Source organism: Chiloscyllium plagiosum, chromosome 35, assembly GCF_004010195.1.
Source record: "Chiloscyllium plagiosum isolate BGI_BamShark_2017 chromosome 35, ASM401019v2, whole genome shotgun sequence".
NCBI lineage: Eukaryota > Metazoa > Chordata > Chondrichthyes > Orectolobiformes > Hemiscylliidae > Chiloscyllium > Chiloscyllium plagiosum.
The window spans coordinates 8,975,461-8,987,873 of record NC_057744.1 but is presented as its reverse complement, the minus strand read 5'-3'; the positions used below and the strand labels follow the sequence as shown (position 1 = coordinate 8,987,873).

General features: G+C 40.3%; 1 protein-coding gene across 2 annotated transcripts in view; it reads left to right on the top strand.

Moving 5' to 3' along the window:
* The window catches only part of LOC122540629 (uncharacterized protein C11orf53 homolog), a 58,689-nt gene that overhangs the window by 1,002 nt on the left and 45,274 nt on the right, over nucleotides 1–12,413 (top strand). Inside the window, exon 1 of one of the 2 annotated variants that reach the window (XM_043676601.1) lies at nucleotides 9,539–10,592. The exons of the other annotated variant lie outside the window; for it this stretch is intronic. Coding sequence (XP_043532536.1) covers nucleotides 10,583–10,592 — 10 coding nt within the window. The 5' untranslated portion in view covers nucleotides 9,539–10,582. Of the gene's footprint in view, nucleotides 1–9,538; nucleotides 10,593–12,413 lie in introns of those variants that run through there. 2 annotated transcript variants of the gene reach the window in all.

Below are 12,413 nucleotides of genomic sequence, written 5' to 3'. Positions count from 1 at the left end.
ATCCGATTTATGTATATCTTACTGTCATTTTTCGACTTTGGATTTTAAAATAGTGTCCCATGGGGTTGCTTACTTTTCTGAAGGGTTTACAAAAATGCTAGATGAGACAGTCTTTTGGAACAGCAAGCTAATCCAGAATATGTCAGAGAGCAGAGATCTCATGGAGTGTTAATGGAAAATTGTTTTCACTCTGTTTGTTTACAACAGTAGGGTAAACTTTGAAGGCCATTAGCTTGCTCTTGGTTCAGGATAATCAAGGAAACCAAAGATTTAAAGTTTTTAAAGCAATTCCGCAGAAGATCTGACTGGGGTTAGACATAAATATAGTTTCCATCCAAGAAAGGAGTATAGAACATTTCAGGGAAAGCCTAATAGAGAATGTTAATTTGTGCAACTACGAAGCTAGGAGTGTTTCATTAGAAATCTGCAGGTTATTAAAAGCAGAGAAATTCTAAGCTCTCAGTATTGTGAGTACCTATGAAGATGATTTTACAGTTTGCAGGAAAGACCTGGGGAGAATCTATTAAGTAAAATTAAAAGATTACATACTGAGAGGTAACTTTTCCAGACTGGAGACTCTGAAACAGATATATCAGGGCCCAGGATGATACTTTGTTTTGAAATGTGTTTTTAGATCTTGCATGTGCACAACTGATTGTATTTTGTTTTAATCTTTTGTTTTATTAACTTTTGTTATTAAGGAAACTCTGCAGCCTGGAGTGACTGTGTTTCAGTAACTGTCAAAAATATGAACTATAATGATTGAAAAAAAGATCTATTAAGCCAAATTTCATTCTGGGATCTGCCTTGTCTAGTAATGCCATCATCTGAGATCATAATAATACCAGTCATTTGAGTAGATTTTGTCTCTTTAGTTCAATCTTTAGTTAAGGTATTGGTTTCAAATCACAGAACAGGTGACTTTAAGTCTGACTGAATTATTGTGCTTCTGCACATTTACACTCAATGTTGTTAAATCTTATTCTCAACAGCAGACTTTAAAGCAGCCACTGAGAGGACCATGCTACCAATATTTCAGTTCCATTTAGCAGAACATCTTTTCAAAGTAAACACTAAAAAGCAACTATTATGGTTTGGAGAAAAACGGCCATATGGCTTCTGAAATCAGCTGTATTTTGAATTCTGGGTTCATTGCTCTTAGCTGTTAAAGTTGTTTGCGTGTGCTGTTGGAAAGTTTAGTTTCCTTTATCTTAAAATCTGATGGACAATGTGAAGTTGTAGAACTTACAACAGTTTGACTCTATGCACCTGAGCAATGCCTCAGGCATGATTGCTTAGGCAGAAGATAAACAGGCATTCTAAAAAGCTGAACTGTGCTATCTTTGTGCATTTGATACATTGATGCAACTGCTGAACAGGAGACGGTGAATAGTACCAATAGATCATTCACCCTCAGCCTCTTCGCCGACCTCAAACTCCTAGTCGTACTATTTTCTTCCTCCTTTCATGTTACATATCTCAGAATGATCTCTGATGCTGCCACCAATTCCTTATGTACAGTGTCCCTCTACAGTATTCTGTTCAATACTGCGATATGCTAAATAATATTCTTTACAAAAGGAGAGATGCTGGAAACAAACAGCAGCTCAACTTCTGATGAAGGCTCCTACCTGAGACAACAACAACTTGCATTTCAGCACCACTGAGGCCATTAATGCGCCTACCACTTAATCCACTTATTGTGGCATGATTCTCACCAGAATGTGACAATGAAAAGTTGGGACAGGCTGGTTATCACAAACAGTGGTCCTGCTAATTCTTAGGGTCAAATTTATTTAAAGACAATGAATGGGACAAAGGCATGTAATGATTTAAAGCAGCTGGCATCACTTTGGGCTGCAGGGTATCACTTGGTTCTTATCCAAACTTTGAAGAGGCAGGAGGATGGGGCTGCAGTTCAGTGATACATAAAGACCCCAATCATATTGAAGTGAAGCTACAAGAAGTTAGGTTGTAAATAGCAAGAGGCTTTAAGATGGCTCCTTGAGGATGAGTGGGAGGAATTGGTCAGGTCAATGAAGATCAACGTAATCATACCATGCAGAGCAATTCAGTGTCAGAAACGTTCAGTACCTTTCCCAGGTTTGGAAAGGTAAGAGATGCCCATTGCACTTCTAAAGCATTGTACTTTTAGTGAATGTGTCCTTGGTAGTGCTCTCCCCTAGGATCTCATTTTGCAAGTCATGGGACAGTACAGCACAGGAACAGGCCCTTTGGTCCACCATGTCTGTGCTGACCATAGGATACTTTAAGAGTCAGGATATGCTGGCATTTCTTTACACATGGCTTGTAACGAAGCTCTGGAATATATTGCTCGCTGGTTTAGTGAATGCTGAAACTTGAACTTCAAGAGGGAGCTGTGCTGCTTCTTGCCTTAGACAGCGATCACATCATTTGCAAGTCATATGCCTTTGTAGTAAATATTTGATGCTAGACCGTAGCCTCATTTGCTCATCTGAATATTCAAAGAATCCCTACAGTATGGAAGCAGGTCATTTGGCCCAAGTCCACACTAACCTTCCAAAGATTCCCCCTCCGGCTACCCTGTAACCTTGCATTTCCCATGACTAATCCATTTATTTTGCACAGACCTGGAAACCGTGAGCGATTTAGCATGGCCAATCGACCTAACCTGACCATCTTTGGACTGTGAGAGGAAACTCACGCAGGCACGGGGAGAATGATTACACTCTACACAGACAGTTGCCTGAGATTGGAATCGAACCAGGGTCCCTGGCACTGGAAGGCAGCAGTACCAACCTCCGAGCCATTGAGAGAAGTTTTCCAGGATGTTTTTCTCCTTTCCTACCTCTCCCAGGAAATTACCCATTACATGGTTGTGGGTTGCAAGGGGAATGGGGAGGGCATTGGCTGGTGGTGGGAAGTGGTAACAAAAAGTTTGGTGAAGATTCTCCAGCCATCATGAGTATATGACACACTTAATGAGCCTCTTCCTCCCCTTCAATCTTATCTATTGTATGGATTGAATATGATGTCACCATTAATGCTTTTGGACAGAGAGGACAAGGATTTGGACAATAGCTAGGGGCAAGGAAAGAAGAGTGATACAGTTTCTGTCAAGGACAATTCTGAAGTTGAAGAGAGAGGAGGACCGTCTTCTGTGAGTGGAAGAATCATTCCATATCTTGAGCAGTCGTTTCTTTCAATGCGCTCTCAAAACATACATGCTATTTTAACATTGGTAAACTTGTTTGTTCTAAACTGATTAATTTTAAAATTAAAATAAACTCCGAGTATAAAATCCAAGTTTGCGTCCAACAGTAATGAATCATATGAATTAAATTAATTGAATTAAATTGATTGTCACATGTACCGAGGCACAGTGAAAAGCTTTGTCTTGCGAGCAATACAGGCAGATCAGAGTTAAGTAGCATAGATCAGTAAATAATAGGTAAACAGCAGCAAAAACAAAAACACTGGCACAGGCAAATGTTAAGAGTTTGTGAGTCCATTCAGTATTCTAACAACAGTAGGGTGGGATGGCATGGTGGCACAGTGGTTAGCACTGCTGCCTCACAGCGCCGGAGACCCGGGTTCAATTCCCGCCTCAGGCGACTGACTGTGGAGTTTGCACGTTCTCCCTGTGTCTGCGTGGGTTTCCTCCGGGTACTCCGGTTTCCTCCCACAGTCCAAAAGATGTGCAGGTCAGGTGAATTGGCCATGCTAAATTGCCCGTAGTGTTAGGTAAGGGGTAAATGTAGGGGTATGGGTGGGTTGCGCTTCGGCAGGTCGGTGTGGACTTAGTGGGCCGAAGGGCCTGTTTCCACACTGTAATGTAATCTAAAAAAAAACTGTTATGAAACCAGCTGGTGCGTGTGTTCAGGCTTCTGTACCTTCTCTCCAATAGTAGAGGTTGTAGAAAAACATTGCCAGGGTGGGATGGATCTTTGAGAATGCTGGCGGCCTTACCTTGACAGCAAGCCTGGTAGTTGGATTCTATAGATGGGAGGTTGGCCTTTTGATTGTCTGGGCCGAATTCACCACTCTCTCTATAACCATCTCCGATCTTGAATGGTACAGTTGCCATACCAGGTAGTGATACATCCAGACAGAATGCCCTCGATGGCAAGGGTATTTGCCGTCATGCCAAATTTCCTCAGCTGCCTGAGGAAGAAGAGACATTGTTGGGCCTTTGTAACCAGTGCGTCAACATGAAGGGTCCAAGAAGCTTGTTGTGGATGACCACACCCAGGAGCTTGACACTCTCCACTTGTTTCCAGCTTTTAATGTGTAGTGGGGCATGAGTAACATCCCACTAAAAGTCAATAATGAGTTCCTTGATTTTGCCAGCATTGAGAGCTCGGTTGTGCTCAGTGCACCATTTTTCCAGGTCTTCCACCTCCCGTCTGTAGTCTCTTTCGTTGCCATCTGAGATTCGACCAACTATGGTGGTGTCATCGGTGAACTTGCAAATGGCATTAGTCTGGTATTTGGTGACGCAGTCATTGGTATACAGTGAATACAGTAGGGGCTGAGTACGCACCCATGGGGGGGTTGCAGTATTGAGTGTTAGTGACGATGAAATATTGTCTCCAACCTTCACTGATTGTGGCCTGTAGGTTGCAGAGAGTGGGGCTTAATCCAAGATCACTAAGTTTAGTAATCAGTCTCAAGGAGATAATAGTATTGAAGGCTGAACTGTAGTCAATCAGTAGGATTCTTAAGTAGCTGTTCTTGGTGTCAAGATGTTCTAGGGAGAAGTGAAGGGCAAGTGATATGGCATCTGACGTTTATCTGTTGGTCTGTTAGGCAAATTGGAGTGGGTCAAGTGTAGTGGGGAGGCTGGAGTTGATTAATGCCATGACCAGCCTTGCAAAGCACTTCATGACCGTCGAAGTTGGGGCCACTGGGGTGGTAGTCATTGAGACATGCAGCATGAGCCTTCTTAGGCACAGGGATGATGTTGGCCCTTTTGAAACAGGCAGGGACAGTGACCTACTGCAGGGAGAGGTTGAAGATGTCCGAGAAGACCTCTGCCAGTTGATCTGCACATTCTCTGAGTGCACGGCCTGCTACTCCGTCTGGTCCCATCGCTTTCCTTGCATTCACACGAAGGAAAACTGATCTGACCCCTGATGCAGTGACTGCTGGGATAGGTTCATCAGGACTTGTCGGAATAGGTGTTACCTCTCCACAAAATTCTGCTCAAAGCGAGTATAGAGAGCATTGAGATGACCCGGGAGGAATATGTCATCATCTGCTATCTTGTACTGTCTCTTTTTAGAACCTGTAATGTCATTCAATCCTTGCCATAATTGCCAGGTATCTGTCTGAGTCTCTAGTTTGGATCGGTATTGGTCCTTGGCTGTCTTAATGGTCTGCGAAGGTCATACTTGGATTCCTTATATTTGAGTGGGTCTCCTGATCTGAGGGCCTCACGCCTGGTTTTTAGCAGGTTCTGTATGTCCTGATTCATCCAGGGTTTCCTGTTGGGGAACACCCGGATTGACTCCCTCGGTATACAGTCCTCCACACACTTGCTGATAAAGTCTGTGATGGTGGTGGCGTACCCATCCAAGGTACCTGCGGACTGTTTGAACATGGTCAAATCAGCCGATTCCAGACTGCACCGGAGTTGATCCTCTGCCTCCTTCTCCTGGACCTGTATCAGTGAGGGGGTCTCCTGCTTGAGCTTTTGCTTGTAAGCCGGGAGAAGAAACATGGCAGTGTGGTCGGAGTTCCCGAAATGAGGGCTGGGGATGGAGTGGTATGCATCTTTCACAGTGGTGTAGCAGTCGTCTAAAATGTTCAGGCCCCTGGTTGGGCAGGTAATCTTTTGGTGGTATTTGGGCAACACCTTCCTTAGACTGGTTTGATTGAAATCGCCAGTCACAACAAACAGGGCCTTGGGATGTTCCATCTCCAGGGTGTTAGTGGTGGAGTACAGCACAACCAGAGCTTCCTCAACCTTTGCTTGTGGCAGCATGTACACAGCAGTTAGTATAGCAACGGGAAATTTCTGTGGTAGATAAAAGGGGTGGTATTTGATGGTGAGGCGTTCAAGGTTTTCGGGAGCAATGGTTCCCAGGGTTGCAATGTCCATGCACCAAAAGTTGTTGTTTAAAAAGCAAATCCCTCCACCCTTTGTCTTACCTGAGGACGCTGTGCGGTCCATACGATGGATGGATGGAAAAACCATCAGCCTGAGATTACTTAATTTGTATTTGATATAGTTCAAGCAGAGAGAGAATGAGTTAGATTTCTAGCAGATGGTGACCATAGCAGGTGGAAATCTCTTGTAAAGGAATCTGTATTCCCTCTAGAACAATGCAATTGATGCACAGAAATAAGCCTAACATTAATGAATTGAAGCACAGTAAAACGTAAATGCTGAAGAAACTGATAAGTTTGTATGATTTTGTTTTGTGTGATAATGGATTGAAATATCAAGGCAACATGAATTTTCTGAAGTGAAAATGGTGAAAATTTGAATTTTTCCACCCAAGGATGTTCTGAGAGAGGTGGAACAGGTTGAGAAGTCAGCAATATTTCCTAGGTTAATTATGTCCATTTATGCATAGAGACAAAATTAAATAATAATTCCATAATCCATACTTTTGTTGAAAATCTCTCATTTATAGAAACTGCATGCCAATGATATGATTTACAAAACTATGCAGATTAACTTTGTATTTAGGTAGGACAAATATCAGCTCAAGATGTCCCCAAGGTGGTTACACTCAATAAAATACTCTTTGAAGTGCATTCACAGTAACAATGAGGAATGTAATGTGCACAGAGAGGTTCCAAAACTCAAGTTGATGGACAGCACGGCAGCTCAGTGGCTCAGTGGTTACCACTGCTGCCTCACAGTGCCAGGGACCTGGGTTTGATTCCAGCCTCAGGCGACTGTCTCTGTGGAGATTGCACATTCTCCGTGTGGGTTTCTTTCGGGTGCTCTGGTTTCCTCCCATAATCAAAAGATGTGCACGTTAGGTGAATTAGCCATGCTGAATTGCTCATAGTATTCAGGGATGTGTAGGTTAAGTGTATTAGTCAGGGGGAAATTTAAGGGAATGGGTCTGAGTGGGTTACTCTTCAGAGAGTCAGTGTGGACTTGTTGAGCCGAAGGGCCTGTTTCCACACTCTAGGGAATCTCTGATTTAACAGATCGGTTACTTTAAAGAGAACTTTTAATTGCAAATAAAAAACTGACTTCAGGGGAAATGTTGAATAGACACAAAATATGCAATAACTAAAATGCATAGAATACAACACACATGAAGTTCTGTGATGTACTTTTATATATAGCCTGGACCACCTTCCTTATAAGTCATAAAAATGGGATTTAAATTGTACATTCTCTCTCATGTTGACAAAATTTATTGCCAACTTGTTCAGATTGGTCTGTGGAGTTCCAACATTAATAGCTATACCGTTCCTTACGCTGCCTAACCTCACTGTTTGGAGGTAATACATTTCAAGTGACATAAGCAAAGTAACCAGTGTAAGCACATGTCTTATCAGCAAATTCCTGGTACGATCACTACATCTCTCCCACTTATGTTTACAGTGACAGTTTTTACAGTTAAGACTTACGGTTTACTGCTTATGGGCATACTGCACACTCCATATATGAAAATTTAACAGTAATGACTCTGAAGCGTTACTCACTGACCAGTATCAATGTCACCAGGTTCTTTAAAAAAACAATTGCAGTATTCTACAGCTAAGTACTGGGAATGGTTAAGTACTTGGTTAGTTTCATTACAACTATACCACCATCCACCCTTCAACCTATTCATATTTACCAGATGGCCATCAGAAAAATGGAGAACATGAATTCTTGGTATATGTTATTGATTGGGAAAAACTATCTGGAAAAAAAAACTTCCAATTGTTTTATCTGTCACTTGCAAAAGAACTAGCATCCTTATTACATATTAATCTGCAAAGTGATGGGTCATTTCACTAATGGATCTATTTTGGTTCTTCCAGTGTAACCCTCTCAATGTGATTGCACCCAAGTCCATTTCCATTGTTTCAAATGCACACTAAATTGCTTCACCCCATTTCTCTTGATAGACCATCATTGGTTTCTCCTGCTTTTTTACTTGCAAGATTACACCTACACTTTAATGAATGTCAAATAAGTTTTTGTACTCTGCTTTTATTTCTTCCTCTTATCCCACACACACTTCTTAGCAACACATTCTGAATGTGAAGACTAATGTACAGTAGTCTTTTGGAAAAAGGGTCGCAACTTATGATGAAAACCTGCGATCAGAGTATTTTAAACCTTATTCCCTTCCCTGATCAGATGTTAAAAAATGTGCCCACTTACCTTTAGATAATTTCTGCATTGGAGATTCCTGGATAGGGTGCTCCTGTTACGAATGTTTCCAGGAATCTGCAAATCCAGCTGCAGAGAGAATTGGTATTAAAATCTCTACCTCCTCCCCCGCCACACCAACTCCTTTGGCAGCATTTACTCTGCTGTGTTCTGTGGTTTAAATGTCAAGCAGCATCCACCATCCACTTCCAAAACCTTTGTGGAGTGGAAAGCATGTAAGGCAAGTGTGGGTTAGGATAGCAGTTGTTTAAGGGAGTAAGGTGCAGCATACGTAGGTACCAGGTAAGTGTTGGAATGCTTCGAATAGGTTTGAGATTGAGATGACAGGTGTTGTGGTGGGTTTGGGGGCAGGGAGCAACATCCACTGAGGGTGGGGGGATTGGGCTGGGGTGTGGCTGACATGTGGTCAATGTTTGTCAAGTCCTCAGGGTCAGACCTGAAGAAAGCTGTGCCTGGTGAGATGGGGCAGTGTTGGGTCCCGTGGTTTGGGGTACAAATTGAATCATTTTGGATGGGTTTGGGGGTTGGGGTTTTTGGCGTAGAGACTGATTGCCAAGAGTGTGGTGGTTGAAAGGGATCAGAGGGGAGGTATTTGGGTTGGGGATGTTGGTTGAATGGTGAGTGGTAGTTACCCAGGTGTGCAAGTATGTTGTCAATTCTCTAAATTTTCCTTGACAACTATTGGTGTAACTGAGTTAGAACCCTCTAACCTCCCTGATTTAATGGATTCCTTCAGAGGGGTCCAGACACAAGGAATTGGAATATTCAAATTCCGAGACAATTCCCAAAAAGTCTGCTGTGGAATATTGGGTATATCCCACAGATCCAATATGCAACTCCAGTCTACGCTGTTCCAGTGACTCTCTGGCCATCTCAATATCTGAGCCTAGATCTCTAGCGAATATAAAATTTTTAAAATGTTTCAGATGAATCTGAATTTGCTTTTTTGGCTATAAAAATAATTAAAACCTTATGTGTATTTTATTGGAAGATTATTGATCTGAAGCATTAACTCCTTTTGTTCTGCTCACCTGCCCTCCTGAGATTCGACATATCCATCATTTTTTGTTTGAACTTCACTTCCAGCATTTTGCTCTTGTGACTGAACAAATACTGACATGGGTGATACAAGAAACAAGATATTGACATATGTAAAGAAGAAAGATTTCAAGGTTTGAAACAGTAAAAAATATTATTCTGATTAAACCCGTGTTTGGATTCTATGATAAAATATGCTGGATTGGTTGAATGGGTCCTTTTTTCATCCATGAGAGATCTTATGAAAACAAAGAATGAAATAACCTTTCAGTGACTTTCTAACATATGCTGTTTGCCTTCCTATTTACAATATTGCAAAATTGCAAGAAAGTATGTTTTCTATCCTTAAACATTGCAAGAAATTTAAGTTGGCCTCCAAAGTGAATTTAAGAATACCATGAACATAACTTGCTCTCTTAATATCACTTTAATTTTAACTCTTAAAGACAATGCTTGGCTTTTGGTATAATGTGATAGATATGGCAATTAACATTTGCAAAAATTCACTGTGGTTTACACAGACTTTTTTGAGAAAGCTTCATTATTGGGCTTCAGGGCTCCAGCCTCCATCTTTTTGTATAGCTTCTTGCTGCAAATCAGTGGCTATTTTCACAGAATTTTGATATTCTATTAATGAAGAATAAAGGGGAAGAAACATCTTAGGTTCAGCAGATTGAAAAAATATTTGCATTATCCATCTGGAACTCTCCGATCAGTTCAGTGTTGTTGCTGTGACTGAGATCAACTACACTAGCCTAGTGCAGAGATCACACCTGGGGTCTTTCTGCTCTCTGGACATCGACTTCACTTCGGACATGCACCTGTTAAAAATGAAGTATATTATAACCTAGCAGAGGGAAACATATATTTTTTAAATACAGGTACATATTAGTTTTTTGAAACAGACACCAAGGCACTAATTGTACGTTTGACTACCATCCAACCATCTATAATGTTAATGCAAATTCCAGAAAATCAACTGCTGGCAAGACTATTTGCATTTAAACAAATTGCAAAAGGTCAAACTATTTGCTGTATTGTATTGATGTATCCGAGAATAGGTTTCAGCAGACTCGCAACACATTCTGCAGTGGTACAATGTTCTAATGTGGTTGCTGTAAATCTTGCTAATCAAAGTTGCTTATTTTTGAGAATATTAAAAAAAGCCCAGAAGAGCTTTTGAACTAATTCCATCAATTCTGCTGCAACATGGAAACTAGTAAGTATTACTCCTTACCAGATATTCTTTCATTTATTGAATATGGTTAGTAATGTCTGCAAAAAAGTTTTGTGATCCAATCCCTGTTTGGTATGACAACAATGCGAGTGGCTATTTTTAAATTTCTGGTGTTTAATTTTAGAATTTATTCAATTTTAATAATCAATATGTTTTAAAAGAAAAGTTTCCCTTTTGAATTTCACTCATAGTTTGACCTATTGAGATGCTTTTCTTCCACTAATTTGGAACTAAGACAAAATGGTCATGAGTAAATCGTTAAATTCTGACTCTAAACTAACAAAAGCTTCCTAGTGGACATGCAGGGACTGTGGACCCTGGAGTGACAATGAGTTGCTCTCAACAGCTGAATTGACTGCTTGAGCTGTTAAAATGATGCTCCAAAATGATGCTGAAAGGCACCTAACATTCTTAGAACCTTGCCCAGTAAGGAGTTAACAGTAGTGGGAATGGTGAGGGAGTAGAAAATTGGCAAGGAAAATACTGTAAACAACCATAAAATAGCATTTCACAGAGAATAATTGAAAGTATATTAATATGTAATAAATTTCAATGACAAGAATAAATTACGTAGGGAAAGTAATTTAGTTTTGTAATTTAACTACAGCAGTCTGATTATCTCCATTGAAACCCACTGGTATACATTTAAAATAATGCTATCACAAAAAAATCTTGTTTTATTGAAGAAGACAATTAATTCAGAGGCATAGTTGATACATTAATAATTATTTGTATAAGTATAATTTCCAGTAACTGTTATGAAGAGATAAGAAGAAACCATGTGTGTCTGGCATGGGATTTGTGTTCCATGACATGTTGAACTGATGGATGGTTCTGCATGATTATAGTTGCAATATACAAACTGTACTTAAGTAATGTAGAAATAAACTGATTAAACTTCTCAGAAGCTAAAACAAAAATTGTGAGAAAATTTCAGCAGGCCTGGCAACATCTGTGGAGAGACATCAGAGTTAACATTTCAGGTTGGGTGACCCTACCTCAGAACTCAGTTGAGGTGTTCAGCATTTCCAGCAACTTTATGTTTTGTTTCTGATTTATAGCATGCACTGTTCTTTTGGCCTTTTAAACTTGTTGGAAGGCTGGAAGGAATGTTATGATATGGAATCTGGACAGTTTTAAAATATTCTCAAATAAATAAAACAATGAACTGTGGATGCTAGAGATTGGAAATAAAAATAGAAATTGCTGAAGAAACTCAGCAGGTCTGGCAGCATCTGTGGAGGAAGAACAGAGTTAACTTTTGTGTTCAGTGACCCTTAATGAGAACTACTCGCAGAATTGCTCTCAATATGCCCTGGATTTATTCAAATCATCCAATCATTCCATTTTTAGCATTGACTTCCACACTTCCACTTTTACATTCCTTATTTTTTGTTTTGATGGGGGATTCTCGTTTAAAGCACAACAGCAAAAGAAGTAAGCAACATTTAGTAAAGAGAAGATTTTTGCTGGGGATCTTACATTCATAGTTAAATGCCATGAAAAATTATTGACCATTTATTAAAGTTTTTTTTTGGATGTGTGAATGCCCTGTATCCAATTCAATATTTTGTAACCACTAAGTAGGAAATGCCCACTGTGTTGTAGAATTCTTTAAATATAACTTAATTCTTAAATATCGTCCCCTCCCCAGATTCATCCCTGTCTGCAAGGACATTCCTTATCTAGTGCATATTATTTACTCGGTTTTCATTCTGACTGTAAAAAATGAACCTGCCTTCTATCCTCATGTATTGCTAGTCTTGTAAATTTGTAAAAATGCTAAATAAACAATAACACGGA